This window comes from Neltuma alba, unplaced genomic scaffold, assembly GCF_004799145.2.
Source record: "Neltuma alba isolate B1F8T4 unplaced genomic scaffold, ASM479914v2 tig00012254_pilon, whole genome shotgun sequence".
In the NCBI taxonomy this organism is placed as follows: domain Eukaryota; kingdom Viridiplantae; phylum Streptophyta; class Magnoliopsida; order Fabales; family Fabaceae; genus Neltuma; species Neltuma alba.
In genome coordinates, this window is record NW_021636780.1 from 99268 (window position 1) to 114358 (window position 15091).

The following is a 15091-nucleotide window of genomic DNA, read 5'->3' on the forward strand; positions in this document are numbered from 1 at the left end:
ACAACCTCAAAATACAGTAGATCATATATAAAAAGGACAGGATTAATCCAAAAACTTGGATAGAGTATCCCCTAACTTGGTTAATAATATCAGCATAGGTATTTATTATGCCATGCATCGATTAATTTCCTCTCTGCTAATTTCCATACAAAAGTCACCTCACTCAAAAATATCAATACAGATAGACAGGTATTAATTTCCTGATTTGTCGGAGCATTAAATATGTATTTTGATATATGCCCTATTATAGTATTTTACTATTCTTCTAATACTATTTATAACTCACTTTCAATCTATTTTGCACAAACTAAGAAAAATCTTAAACTTCATTAATTTTTATTTAAAATTCAATAATATTTCAATTTTATCCCTATTTAATATACATCATACCTCATGTAAACAAAGTCAACATAATAATAAATGACGGATAAAATTACATATCTATATAAAATTTCTCTTAGTGCCTTATAAATAAGATCAAAAAATATCTTTTTTTCTCTATCCTATAAATAGGACCAGAAGAGTATTAGAAATTGTGATATAGAGGTGGTAAGAACGGATATAAATTAATACCAGCAGCACAAAGTAATGGGGTTGGGGGCTGGGGGTGATAAAAATAATATTAAAAATTAATTTAATTTCATGATAATCTTAATATTTTAACTATTTTTTATGGCATATATAAATTATTCGGGAATGGTTGGAGTTGGAGCGTATACAAGTCACGCAGCCACCACCAAGTCCCATTCACATGTGTTTTAAGACTTCTTTCTATTGGTAAAAGTGACTTTCATTTTAAATCACTTTTACAAATTGAAATTGAGATAAAGAATAAACATTTAAAATGACTCTTGCATATTGAAGTTGAGGGGGGACGTTTAAAGTTGGATTATTTTTTTATTGAGCACATAAATTATTCGGGAGTGATTAGAGTTGGAGGGTGCACAACGCAGCCACCACGAAGTCCTATTCACATGTCTTTTAAGGTTAGTTCGGATTAATATAAGTAAAATGACTCTTACAAATTAAAGAGTTGAGATAAAAATTAATTAGGGTAATATAATTTATGTTTAAATAAATTTTAACAAAGATGAGTTATTTTGATAGAAACTTATTCGAATAATATATTAAAAATTCATATTCAAAAGATTTAAATCTAAGGGAGGAAAAAAAATTTTGAAAGACAAAACTCAGGGGGAAAAAGTTGCTTTAACGGTTAAATTTTTTTTGGCATAGAAATTTACCTTCAAAATCATGCTAATTATTAATTTTTTATCCCCACAAAGTTCAAAAACTTTACGTGATGCCAAACAAGCTTTTAGTGAACTGTTTCTAAATTCTAGCAGTTTGGAACCTCCCTCTTCCCTTTCCATCCTCTTCCCTTCTCTTTATTTTTAACCGTTAGATTAATATTTTAACAGTTCAGATTTAAATCTTTTTAAAACTATTATTAAAATATTAAATTATAAAAAATAAATAAATTATAAATTATAAACTATATTAAAATTTAATTCTAATGATTTGTAAGTGCACTAAATGTTTTTAAAAATTTTTATAAATAGTTTATAAAAAATTAAAATCTAAATTATTAAAATATATAAATCTAACGGTTACAAAAAAAAGAAGAGAAAGAAAGAGGATGGAAAGAGAAGTGAAGAGGTTCCGAATCGAAATTTTTGGTGGGTGTATAAATAGGTCGAGCATCATGCTGTGAAACCGTACATTTTATCACCAGAAAATTAAAGATTCACTTCATGGATTCCACTAAGGCGTTCCTGCTCCTTGCTCCTCTAATCTTTTTCATAGCAAGAATCAAAGCACAGGAACCACAGGTGGATTGTTCAGGCCTTACTTACGCCCCAAACAGCACATATCACTCAAATCTCAATCGCTTGCTTTCAACGCTTTCCTCAAACGCCAATAGCATTGGTGGCTTTTACAACACCACCGTCGGAAAAAACGACGACGCCGTCTACGGCCTCTACCTCTGCCGGGGAGACACCACCGTCTCCGCCTGTCAAGCATGTGTTTCCCGGGCAACCAAAGATATCAGGCAATGCCTCAATTCTACCCAAGCCGTGGGTTGGTACGACAAGTGCATGTTTCGATACTCCGACGCCGATTTCTTCTCCATAGAGCAAGATGACCCCACTCTCGTGCTCCACAACAGCGGCAACGCAACAGACCCCAAAAGCTTTATGCAACTGGTGATCGATACCATGAATGCGGTGGCCAGAGAAGCGGCGTACGGCGGCGGCGGGGGGAGCAAGAAATTTGCGACGAAAGAAAAAAACTACAGTTCTTTTCAAACTCTGTACACTATGGCTCAGTGCACACCGGATATATCTAGAGATGACTGTTATAACTGTTTGAGAAGAACAATCGGAGAGTATCCGAATTGCTGTTTTGGGAGGTTAGGGGCAATCGCACGCGCCTTCAGTTGCAACGTAAGGTATGAATTGTACCCCTTTTATGGAGTGATTTCGTCGCTTCCTTCCCCTCGTGTGACAGAGTCAGCCTTCACTTCCAATGGTAAGCAATCGTAAGGATATCTTCTTGTTTTACAATATAATAGATCTAAAACAAGAACATAGTGTGTGATGTTATGAAAATTTAGAAGTGAGTTGATGAGTATCAGCACAAATGAGTCTCCTCAATTATTGCTAGAAAATAACTAACAAGCTATTGGTTGAGATGGTAAGTGGTTTTATCCTCATAAGAAGGAGAACGCAAGTTTAAATCTTGAGAAGCGCACTTGTTAGTCCAAAATGACTTGAAAATACTGAGTTATACCCAAAAAGAAAGAATTATTGCTGGAAAATATAATCAATCATATGCGCGTAATCTCAAAAAATTAGGCTCTTGAACTTACAAACCTGGTTTTGCTATATGGGTCTATTTGACCATGCCCCTTTGACTATTTTCGATTAGATGGCACAGGTTGCAACTACGCATGTGTTAGCGTACAAGTAATAATTTTTTTGGCCTATAAAGAAGTTGTATTAATTTTTCCCGTCAAAAATCATACTGCTTTCTGTATTTAATATAAGATCTGAGTAGAGTTTGACTTGGGAAGACTATTTTTGCAGAGACAAACTAAACTTATAAAACACTTCTGATAAATTTACAACTGATGTGGTCTGACGTGTTGTTTGATTCATATTCATAGTAAATTATGCGGAATTTTATCTTTGAAATATACATAAAATTTCTTATTGACAAATATTTTATATTTTAGTTTAGTTAGAAATTTAAGAAAAGACCCTCAATTTAAAAACTCAAGCCCAAATACTACGTGTTTAAGTTAATAAAATATTTTTAATTAAAAATGATATAATTTAGATAAAAATCAGAATTGTGTGTGAGTGACAGTGACTTAGTTTTTTTATTTATTCAGATAAAGGCAAGATTCCGGGTAGGACAATTATCGCCATAGTAGTTCAAACCGCGATAGTCATACTGCAAGCCTCGTTCTGCTTCTTGTGCCTTAGGTGGTGGAGAGCAAAGAAGAATGCTTCAGTTCCTAAAACTGGTATGGGATCAGCTTTCATGTTTAGATAGACGTGCTATATTCATTTTAATTGTAAGTTTAATTACATGAAAGTAATAAATTAAAGTTTCCATTCCTGATGAATTACTTCTTCCGATTTTATATACAAGTAATTAACATTCTCTCACATAAGGCTGGATTTGTATATGAGCAAAACTTTCTATTTGTCTAAAAATTTAATGCACTTTTTTCATTTTTACCTAATTAATTAAATATATATCTTGTCTTCTTTTCTCCCCACTCATTCTCTCATCTTTTTCCTCACCCATTCTCTCTCACTTGTTATCTTCATGATATATTTGAAAGGAAAATTACATCTCTCACGTATTTATTGGTTTTAATTAATTCTAACCAACATTTTGATCTACAATTAATGAACCAACACTTCTCAATTGACCATTGAAATTAAACATACAATGTTTGTACTTTAAATAGCTATAGAGAGCAAGAAAGTCTTGGGAAATCGATCAATTTTTGTGCGTTGCTTCATGTAGATGAGACTTCAAGTGTAGAGTCTCTACATTTTGATTTGGATACCATCAAATCAGCCACAAACGACTTCTCTCCCGACAATAAACTAGGCCAAGGTGGGTATGGCGAGGTGTACAAGGTATATAATTTTATTTTTCTGATGTATATATCTCAAGCACTCTCAAAATCATAAAACTAATATTTTTTATAAATAATTTTTAATTTTAATAGTTGTTTATTTCATATGCAGGGCATTTTACCCGGTGGACAAGAGTTAGCTGTGAAGAGATTATCAAGTAGTTCCAAACAAGGCGTACTAGAATTTAAGAATGAAGTAGTTGCAATGGCAAAACTACATCATAGAAATCTTGTAAGGTTTCTCGGATTTTGTTTGGATGAAGAAGAAAAGATACTCATATATGAATTTTTGCCCAACAAAAGCTTGGATAATTTTTTGTTCGGTAAGTTATGTAGAATTATTTTTTGCAATCAATTATCGATCCGATCATATAATTTTTATTAACAATTTGTTTGAACTTGAGTAGGGATGTGAATTTAACCTTTTGTATTATTGTTTAAATTTGCATCTTATTAACCATATAGGACTTGAAAACAAGACTAAGTTGAATTGGTCAAATCGATACAAGATTATTGAAGGCATTGCAAGGGGAATACTTTATCTTCACAAAGATTCTCAATTGAAAATCATACATCGTGATCTCAAATGTAGCAATATATTGTTGGATGAAGATCTAAATCCAAAAATATCTGATTTTGGTATGGCTAGAATTTTTGGAACTGATCAAACTCAAGCCAGCACAAGTAAAGTTGTCGGCACATTGTAAGTTACTTAAATAAACATTTTTGTATTATTATATTTTTTGTATCATAATTTATAATGAATTAGGCAAAAGATAATATTTACCATGTAGTGTGTGCTATTTTGTAGTGGCTATATCGCTCCTGAATATGCAATGCATGGTCATATTTCAGTGAAATCTGATATATATAGTTTTGGTATCCTAATCCTGGAGATCATCAGTGGCAAGAAGAATACATCTTTCCATGCAACAAATTATGCTGAAAACTTGCCAACCTATGTAAGTATATTAGCAAAGCTAAGTAATTAAACTCAAATGGTAACTAGAGAGATCAAATTTTAACAACTTGGTTATATTTTATCGGATTTGCAGGCCTGGAAACTCTGGAGGGAAGGGACACCATTAGAATTGCTGGATCCTAGTGTAAGACAATCTTGTTCAAGCAATGAAGTTATTAAATGCATCCATATAAGCTTTTTGTGTATCCAAGAAAATCCAGCTCTAAGACCTGATATACAATTTATTATGGTGATGCTAAATAGTCATTCCGTCACCCTGCCAGATCCTCAGGAGCCAGCATTTTTGTTTGATCGCCGCCATAGAACAGATTCAAACAACAGTCTAGCAATTTCCGAGGATAGCTCGGATCAATCTAAAAATAAGTCTATGCAACCATCTGTGGATGAAGATCCAATTTCTGACATGCATCCTCGTTAGTACCTTTGTTCACCCCAACTACGTACTCAACTTGGTAGTGTGTCAAATAGGTTTAGATGTGTCGCATCATCATGAATTAAAGCACGTTATTTGTGTAAGTAGTCAATGATGTTTCTGTATCGATGATTGCCAAAGCATTCATGGCACAGATTATATTTGAGCAGTCGTATGTATTATAAACGCTGAAATTCATATGGCAAAATATTGATGTTTGGGTTTCAAATCCAAAAAAAGAAGAAAAAATCTTTGAACACTTCACACGTCTCCACTGAAAGGACACTTCACTCGTCTTCATGTCTCTGTCATCCAATCCCCACCTTAATTTGCTGACACATGCATGTAGAATATATTTGTGATATTTTTGAAAGTTTTGAAATTTGAGTTTCAAATCCCTTATTTCTGTTGTTCTTACTCAAGGTGTTAATTTTCTAAGCCAGGAAAGTAAAACTTGCTTTTGAAATATATTTAAAAGGAAAAACAAACAAATGAAGTGAATCAAAACAGAGGAAATAGATTATCTACCTTCTTACTCATTATTTGTTGTTTCTTTTTCCGCTTGAGAGATTTTTTTTTTCATATATATATAACCATTTGATTGGATCTGCAGATTCGAACATTGTTGGATTTAACTGGGGCTAGGTAGGTCTATCAAAGATGTTTTTTGTATTCTGACAAACTGTAAACCGGAGTCCTCGTGTTTAAGCAGCCAAAACCCTTTTTACCAGAAGCAACGCCCGTTAGTACTTGAGAGAAATTTCTCCTGCCGTATAATATAAATTAATTATAGAAAAGTTCTACGCTAATTTCTTTGGAAGTCGATGACTACCTCTTACAAATTTTGAATGAAATTACATAAGGTTTTATGAATTTTATTTAAATCACACGGCGGTTCTTATTTTAACATATATGTTTACATCAGTTCCTTTCTTTTAGAAAATGCAATCCCAAATGTCGTTGATTAGCTTTTCAATTTGAACTAAAAAGTATGCATTCAAAATCAGAGAAATTATTTATTAAAAATTAAAACTAAATTAAAAAGTATGAGTGTCCGTGTTGGAAGAACTGTAATATTAATACTGTATGTGCAATGAATTTTCAACATTCACTGTGCGCCTGACTTCTTCAGCAGGTGGACCCGAGGTCGGCAAAGTAGGCCTCGCTGTCTCCCTGGGATGAAATGGTTTGTTGTCCCATATGAACTCGATCTTATTTATTCTAACCACGTGATTAACCTTCGGGAGAGACTATATATAGATAGTAATCTCAAGACCTAATTAATTAGTTAGAATAAATTAAAAATATTACTTAAATTAGTTAATATGATGTTTTTTTTAAAATACTATAAGCACCGTCTTTAATTCTATTCCTCCTTTGCTTTCCTACTTAATTATTATTGATGGAGTGAATATTAATAATAAATTTAATTTAAAAAAATTGATAAATATATGAAATATGTCTTGCATATTAGATCAATGTTAACTTCCCAATTAGGTAGGACCAAATTAATAAGTTATTTACAGATGACAATTTTAAATATCTGTTAATTATCTTACATCGAGATCTTCCTCTAAAACCAAAATGTGTAATAATTGAAGTGGTCGTGAGAAAAATAATTTATCTTATTTAACACAGACAAATATAAAACAAAGGAATTTAATTATCATGCCTGTCGCAAATACAATACTCTAAAAGTTTCTTATATAAGAGAGTGAAATTTTCTTCTTCCTCAGTTCCTTTGTTTTAGTACTGAATTCCTAGTATGAGTCGACAGTGGATGAGATCCGTGATGTCAAAACATGGACACTGATATTTATTCATGGAAACTTTTACTTAACGGAGCTTTTTAATTACCGTACAAAGAGATTTCTACCGAAAATATATGGTTTGAATTGGATGGAGAAAAAAAGTTAGGGGAAAAAAGAATATTAGGAAAGAAAACTCCTAAAAACTTTTCTTTCTCTTTTTCTTCCGGCCTCAATCAAGTATAAAAGTAAATAAGTATATGGGTTTGTGGCTTGGCGCCTATGAAGGGGTAAGGAGTACCCGGAAAGAAGAGTCCAACAAATAAAGACTCGGAAAAATCGGTCTTTATTTTTCGCATATACCTCTGATCTTTAATATAAGATCATATTTGATTTTTATTTTGATCTTAAATATAAGACCTCAATCCACTTTGTCTCTCATATTTATATATTTTGTTCAAGATAATCTTCCTAATAATAGTAGTTTTAGCCAATACATTTGGTTAGCAAGGATATTTTTGGAAAAACAACATCTATTTATTACAAATAACTAACTTACCTTATTTTCTTAATCTATTTAAATTAGTCAACTAGCTCTTATATTTAGGATGGGGGTAGTATATACACACAAACATATATATATATATAATGTGGACTCCAAATTTAAATAAATCAAAATTTGTTGGCACATGTTCAATATATGTGTTATGTAGACCTAATAAAACGGGTTGGGGTGCAGATATGGGACAGAATACAGCGATGCGGGTTGAAGTAGCCCATACCTTGGTCAGTCCGCTTTTTTTTTTAATGTAATATTCTCTTTCTCTTTTCTAATTTTGAAAAAAAATTAACAAAACATCAAAAAGATGAAGATTATAGCACAACAAAAAAACTACTCCTCAGATTCTAAATATAAAACTCTTATACATACTACTATAAGTGTTTTATATTTAGAACCGGAAAAATATATTTGCATGTACTAGTGCGAGCTTATCGGAAATTTTCTGCAAAATAAGACGAAGAATGGTCACTGCTCAGCTATGCGACATTAATCATTCATATAAGCTCTTTTTTCTTTTGCTCTTTAACCACCATTTCCTATCCATTCCTTAGTGTTTTACAGTGACACGATCCTGTTCTACGCATTGAATCCTTTTTAACTTTAGTAAATTGCTTATTATATTATATGGGTATTCGAGCAGTGGGTTGGAATAAGATAATATGATGTGAAAATTAACTTATTGGGGAAAATAAAAAGGCTAACACACCAACCAGCTAGTTAGCCCGTGGCTGGGGCTCAAAGCAGTATGGGATAAAATAGCCCGCACTTTTGCAAGTTGGTATTTTGTCAATCTAAGCTTGTCATTTTTGGTGAGCTAGTGGGTTGGGCTCACATCTAAGCTAATATTTATTTTTTAATGTTTAATCTAATATGATCTTAATTAATCTACACCGGTCAAAGCAAACTGCCTGTGCAATATTGCATGGGCTTCAGAATTTTAAAAAGTTTTATGGCTATTAATTAAATCATTCTCTAAAATAAAGAAATGCAGTCTAACATAAACCATATTTTAACTAAAAAAAAAACATAAGCTAAATTTTCCGTGTGTTTGGTTAACCCGCCGGGTTCACTAGTTTGGACCAATTCAACGCTAGGTAAAACCCTATATCCAAACTGATGACTTGGCCAATTGAACCAATCAATCCAATTCGATTTTTTATTACATAGTATTCTTTTGGTCTTAAATATAAAACTCATTTTACATTATAAATTATATTATAAAATAGGTTTTATATTCAATGAAGATTAATTAATTCCCACTACTTTTAGTTTAGAAAAGAAAATTAAAAAACAATCGATCCTTATAAGAAGGGGTTTTCACTTGATTGGACTGTTGGCCCCAAAAAAGTTGGTCCTAATGGTAATAGTAATAATAATAATTGGAAGCTACTCTCTTCATCAGTTCCATATTTAGGGAATTTTTTTAGAAGGTGCCTCATAGTTATTAGTCATTTGGTAAATTTGTTGGAGCATTAAACACTTTTTCAATATATGCCCTTGATATATATATGTATATATTATTAGAAATTGTGATATAGAAGTAGTAAGGAATGATAAATATATATAATGAGGTTGAGTGTGATTAATAAAGATAATCTTAAAAATTAATTTAATTTTATGAAAATTTTAGTCCTTTAAATTGGTTGGGAGGATATGAGTCCAAACAAAAAAAAACTTGGTTGGGAGGATGGGAGGATAATTGATGGGTATACATACAAGTCAAGCACGCAGCCGACACCCACGACTACGACGCGGCGCCGCCTCGTCCACATGTATCTTAGTCAACGGTTTCCAAATTCAAAGTCTTTCACATTAAGGTGTATAAATGAGTCCAGTATTATGTCCCAAGCGTGAAACCGCACATTTCATCACCAGAAAATTGATGATTCACTTCATGGATTCTCTTAAGGCCTTCCCGCTCCTTGCTCTTCTAGTCTTCTTCTTCATTGCTAGAATGAAAGCACAGACGCCACAGGTGGATTGTTCAGGCCCTACTTATGCCCCTAACAGCACATATCACTCAAATCTCAATCGCTTACTCTCAAATCTTTCCTCAAACGCCAGTCGTAGCGATGGCTTTTACAACACCACCGTCGGACAAAATGGCGACGCTGTCTACGGCCTCTACCTCTGCCGCGGAGACACCGCCGTCTCCGCCTGTCAAGCATGTGTTTCCCAGGCAACCAAAGATATCAGGCAATGCCTCAATTATACACGAGCCGTGGGTTGGTACGAAAAGTGCACGTTACGATACTCCGACGCCGATTTCTTCTCCATAGAGCAAGATGACCCCACTCGCGTCCTCTACAACAACGGCAATGCAGCAGACCCCAAAAGCTTCATGCAACTGGTGATTGATACCATGAATGTGGTGGCGAAAGAAGCGGCGTACGGCGGCAGCGGGAGCAAGAAATATGCGACGAGAGAACAAAACTACAGTTCTTTTCAAACTCTGTATACTATGGCGCAGTGCACGCCGGATATATCTAGAGATGACTGTTATAACTGTTTGAGAAGAACAATCGGAGAGTATCCGAATTGCTGTTTTGGGAGGTTAGGGGCCATAGCTCGCGCCTACAGTTGCAACGTAAGGTATGAATTGTACCCCTTTTACGGAGTGATTTCGTCGCTTCCTTCCCCTCGTGTGCCAGAGTCAGCCTTCGCTTCCAATGGTAAGCAATCGCAATATGGATATCTTCTAGTTTACCATAGATCAGACACAAGAACGCAACGTATATGTTATGAAAAGACCGTCGATTTAAAAGCAAAAGTGTTATTTCTTAAAAATTGTATAATTATAACAAAAATCAGAAGAGCGTGTGCGTGTGGGACTTAATTAGTTTTTTTTTTCCTTATTTATTCAGATAAAAGCAAGATTTCGGCAGTGGCAATGATTGCCATAGTGGTTCAGTCGGCAATATTCATATTGCAAGTCTCGCTCTGCTTCTTGTGCCTTAGATGGTGGAGAGCCAGGAAGAATGCTTCACTTCCTAAAACTGGTATGGGATTAGCTTTCCCTTGATGAAAAATATCAGAAATTTGCAACAATTAAAGAACTAATGGTTCTTAATTGAGCATTCAGATTAAAGGCATAATGTTTGGACTTCAAATCGCTAGAGTGCTAGAAAGTCTTGGGCAATTGATCAATATTTTTTTTGTGTTGGGTTATGCAGCTGAGATTTCAGAGTCACTACATTTTGATTTGGATAGCATCAAAACAGCAACAAACGACTTCTGCCCCGACAATAAACTTGGTCAAGGAGGATATGGGGAGGTGTACAAGGTATACAATACTGCTTTCCTGATGGATATCGCAAGCATGCGCTCTCCAAATCATAAAATTATTATTTGTTTGTAAATAGATTTTAACGGTCTGTTATTTTAAATGTATGCAGGGCATTTTACCAGGTGGACAAGAGTTAGCTGTGAAGAGATTATCAAATAGTTCCAAACAAGGTGTACTAGAATTTAAGAATGAAGTAGTTACCATGGCAAAGCTTCAACATAGAAATCTCGTCAGGTTTCTCGGATTTTGTTTAGAAGAGGAAGAAAAGATACTCGTTTATGAATATTTGTCCAACAAAAGCTTGGATAATTTTTTGTTTGGTAAGTTATGCAGTATTGGCTTTTGCATTTAGGTGCACATGTGATTGCTCATCCAGTCAAATAACGTTTACTAATTTGTTTGAATATGAGTAGGGATGTGAATCTAACTTTTTCTTTTATTGTTTAAATTTGCTTCTTAACTGTACAGAGGCAGAAAACAAAGGTAAATTGAATTGGTCAAATCGATACAATATTATTGAAGGGATTGCGAGGGGGATAAGTTATCTTCATGAAGATTCTCAACTCAAAATTATACACCGCGATCTCAAATCTAGTAATGTATTGTTGGATGAAGATTTGAATCCAAAAATATCTGATTTTGGAATGGCTAGAATTTTCCAAGCTGATCAAACCCATGCCGACACAAGTAAAGTTGTTGGTACATTGTAAGTCACTTCAACCAACATTTTCATATTATGTCTTATTGTATCATAATTTATAATGAACTACATGAAAAGAGATTATTTATCATGTGAAGATGCTATTTTGTAGCGGTTACATTGCTCCTGAATATGCAATGCATGGTCATATTTCAGTCAAATCTGATATATATAGTTTTGGCATCCTAATCCTGGAGATCATCAGCGGCAAGAAGAATACATCTTTCTATGCGTCAAATTATGCTGAAAACCTCGCAACCTATGTAAGTACATTATCAAAGCAAATAAACTCAAATGGTAGCTAGCAAGAGAAATAAAAAATCTAAACAAATTGATTATATATTATTGCATTTGCAGGCCTGGAAACTCTGGAGGGAAGGAACACCATTGGAATTGCTGGATCCTAGTCTAAGAAATTCATGTCCAGGAAATGAAGTTATTAAATGCATTCATATAAGCTTGTTGTGTATCCAGGAAAGTCCAGCTCTGAGACCAACGATACAATTTATTATGGTGATGCTAGGTAGTCACTCCGTCACCCTGCCAGATCCTCAGCAGCCAGCTTTTTTGTTTAATTGCCATAGAACAGATTCAAACAATCAGGCAAGCTTTGAGAACAGCTCGGATCAATCTACAGGCAGGTCTATGCAAAGATCTGTGGATGAAGATCCAATTTCTGACATGTATCCTCGTTAGTACTACCTAACTACTCAACTTAACTAGTATTGTGTTGATGTTGTATCAAGAATTAAAGCACGTTATTTGTGTATTTTTCCCTTCTAAGAGGAGGATTAATGTTGTGTGGTTTGTATTCAAATTTCAAAATCTTCGAACCCAAACAATCATTGTTCACTTTACATTTCCATTCGAAGCAGACATGTCACGTCGTCTTCAGGTCCCTGTCATATCCTCAATTTGCTGACACTTTGCATGTGGGGTATATTTACTGTTTGTGATATTTTTGAAAGTTTTGGAATTTGAGTTTCAATTCCCTATTTCTATTCTTAATCAAGGTGTTAATTTTCTAAACTAAGGAGTAAAATTTAATTCCTTTTGATTTAAAAGGGAAAAAACTAATGAAATGAATCAAAATAGAGGAAATTGATTATGTAACTTTCTTGCTCATTATTCGACATTTCTCTTTCCACCTGAGAGGTATTTCTCGTCATATAGTAGTTGAAATTAATTATAGAGAAGTTTCGCACTAGCTAATTTCTTCAAAGTCGATGACTACCTCTGACGAATTTTGAAAGAAATTACATAAAATTTTATTAATTCTATTCAAATCATACTACAGTTCATATTTTAATATATATTTATATATACACCGATTCCTCTCTTAAAAAAGTATGAATTCGAGGTAAGAGAAATTATTTATTAAAAATCAAAATCAAATTAAAAAGTATAAACGTGGTTTTTTTTTCTTCCAAGAATTTGAACAGAAACCACAGAACATTAATCTTGTACAGTTGTAACAGTACAGGGCGGCTGACTTTGTAAACCACATATACGACAATTAATGAGGACTCACTTTTCAGCTCTTCGCTCATTTCTACTGGTTAGAACATACTGAACATTTGTACGTACGATGACCATTTTATCGTCCTTTCTTCTTTCTTTCTTTTTTTTTTTTCCGGAATTAACAACTTGATCGCTTTCATCAAAGACAAACAGTAAGGGCCCCCCCTGGCTTTGCTCCTCTTCAATTTTATATTCGTTAATAAGTAACATCTACATGTGCTCCTCTAATATACTCTCCATTATTGCATACGATTATAATCTCTTTAATGAATATGGTTTAGCAATCATTGATTATCTCGTAGAAGATATGCATGATCACTATTAAAAAAACAAATCTTTGCTGCGATAATCTTCCTCGCAGGTCAGATTCTTCTTCTTTTATATTCCTTTTTATATTTTTTTTGTAAGTTCAAATTAATTAATTAACATAAATCAAGAAAAGTTAGTTAAAATTAATTATTTAGAGGAGTTTCGATAATCAATTAATCAGTTAGGAAGTTCAATAATTAGTTAGAGATAATTAACTATTTAGACAAAACATGTTAAATTGTGAAATATACATGTTCTTATATTACTAGGACATACAACCATATAGCCTTGAAGAAAAGATAGAGAAAAGATAATTAAGTGCATATTGATCATCACAAAATGATTCGTTTCCCAAATTCTATTCAACCCTAATTATAACAAAAATCAGAAGCGTGTGTGCATCTGTGACTTAATTAGTTTTTTACTCTATTTATTCAGATAAAAGCAAGGTTTCAGGCTGCGACAATTATTGCCATAGCATTTCAAACAGCGATACTCATGATCCAAGTCTCGATCCATGCTTCCTGTGCCTTAGATATGGATGGAGAGCAGGCAAGAATGTTTCAGTTCCTAAGACTGGAATGGTTTAGGAATGTGTGAAGCTATTTTGTAATCGCTACATGTCTCCAGAACATGTGAATCTTGATATATATAGTTTTGGCGTCCTGATTTTAGAGATCATTGTATCAGTAGCAAGAAGAATACATCATTCTATGGATCAAGTTATCTGCAGGCCTGGAAGCTCTGGAGGGAAGTGAAGCCGTTCGAATTGCTGGATCCTAGTCTGAGGAATTCTTATCCAAGAAATGAAGCTGTGAAATGCATTCATATAAGCTTGTTGGGTATTCAGGAAAATCCAGGTCTGATATTCATACAAGATCTAGCTAGATATCATTTAATGATGTCACCACTTTGACCTTTTAAGAGGAATTAAATTCTAAAGATTAAAATTATGAGTTTAAAATTTGAAGAACCAAAACCAAAATATGTCTAAATTTCAGGAACCAAAAGTTATATTAACCGTTAATAATTTTAATAATATTTTATTAATACTCATGAAAATCTATTCCTTACCTTCTTCCTACCGTCTTCATATTTGATGCCAATGAAGAAAAAGGCACAATCATTACTAAGAAAAAGTAAAAATAAACTCCTCAAAGGTTGAAGACATAGAGGCTTTGTTGTTGCTAGCGAATGAAAACCCAAAGAAAATGAGAATTTGGGGTTAAATTCATGAGCGTCATGCGCTAGCGAATGAAAACCAAAAGAAAATTAAAGTAATGAAAAAATATTTGTTAAATTTGACGCCTCAACCAAACAATATTGAACGCATTTGGAACATATTTACTTGAACAAAAGATGAATTAAAGGTACTTCCTGATCATTTTCTTTTTGTTTAAAAATCAAATTAC

General features: G+C 33.4%; 2 protein-coding genes across 3 annotated transcripts; both read left to right on the top strand.

Moving 5' to 3' along the window:
- The first annotated feature begins 1754 nt into the window (after positions 1-1754).
- On the top strand, positions 1755-5559 carry LOC114725485 (putative receptor-like protein kinase At4g00960). Its single transcript, XM_028912003.1, has 7 exons — positions 1755-2532; positions 3398-3532; positions 4045-4160; positions 4272-4482; positions 4625-4862; positions 4971-5121; positions 5215-5559. The coding sequence occupies exons 1-7, from the start codon at positions 1755-1757 to the stop codon at positions 5557-5559; spliced, it is 1974 nt and encodes a 657-aa protein (XP_028767836.1).
- A 4239-nt stretch (positions 5560-9798) lies between these two features.
- On the top strand, positions 9799-12688 carry LOC114725458 (cysteine-rich receptor-like protein kinase 10). 2 transcript variants are annotated; one of them, XM_028911973.1, is made up of 7 exons: positions 9799-10535; positions 10728-10862; positions 11037-11146; positions 11259-11469; positions 11618-11855; positions 11962-12112; positions 12207-12688. In XM_028911973.1, exons 1-7 carry the CDS (start codon positions 9818-9820, stop codon positions 12543-12545), a joined length of 1902 nt encoding a protein of 633 aa, XP_028767806.1. In that variant the 5' UTR covers positions 9799-9817; the 3' UTR covers positions 12546-12688. The 2 variants fall into 2 exon arrangements, with proteins under 2 accessions (XP_028767806.1, XP_028767807.1); XM_028911974.1 differs by having other exon boundaries at positions 12047-12112; positions 12207-12327.
- The last annotated feature ends 2403 nt before the right edge of the window (positions 12689-15091 follow it).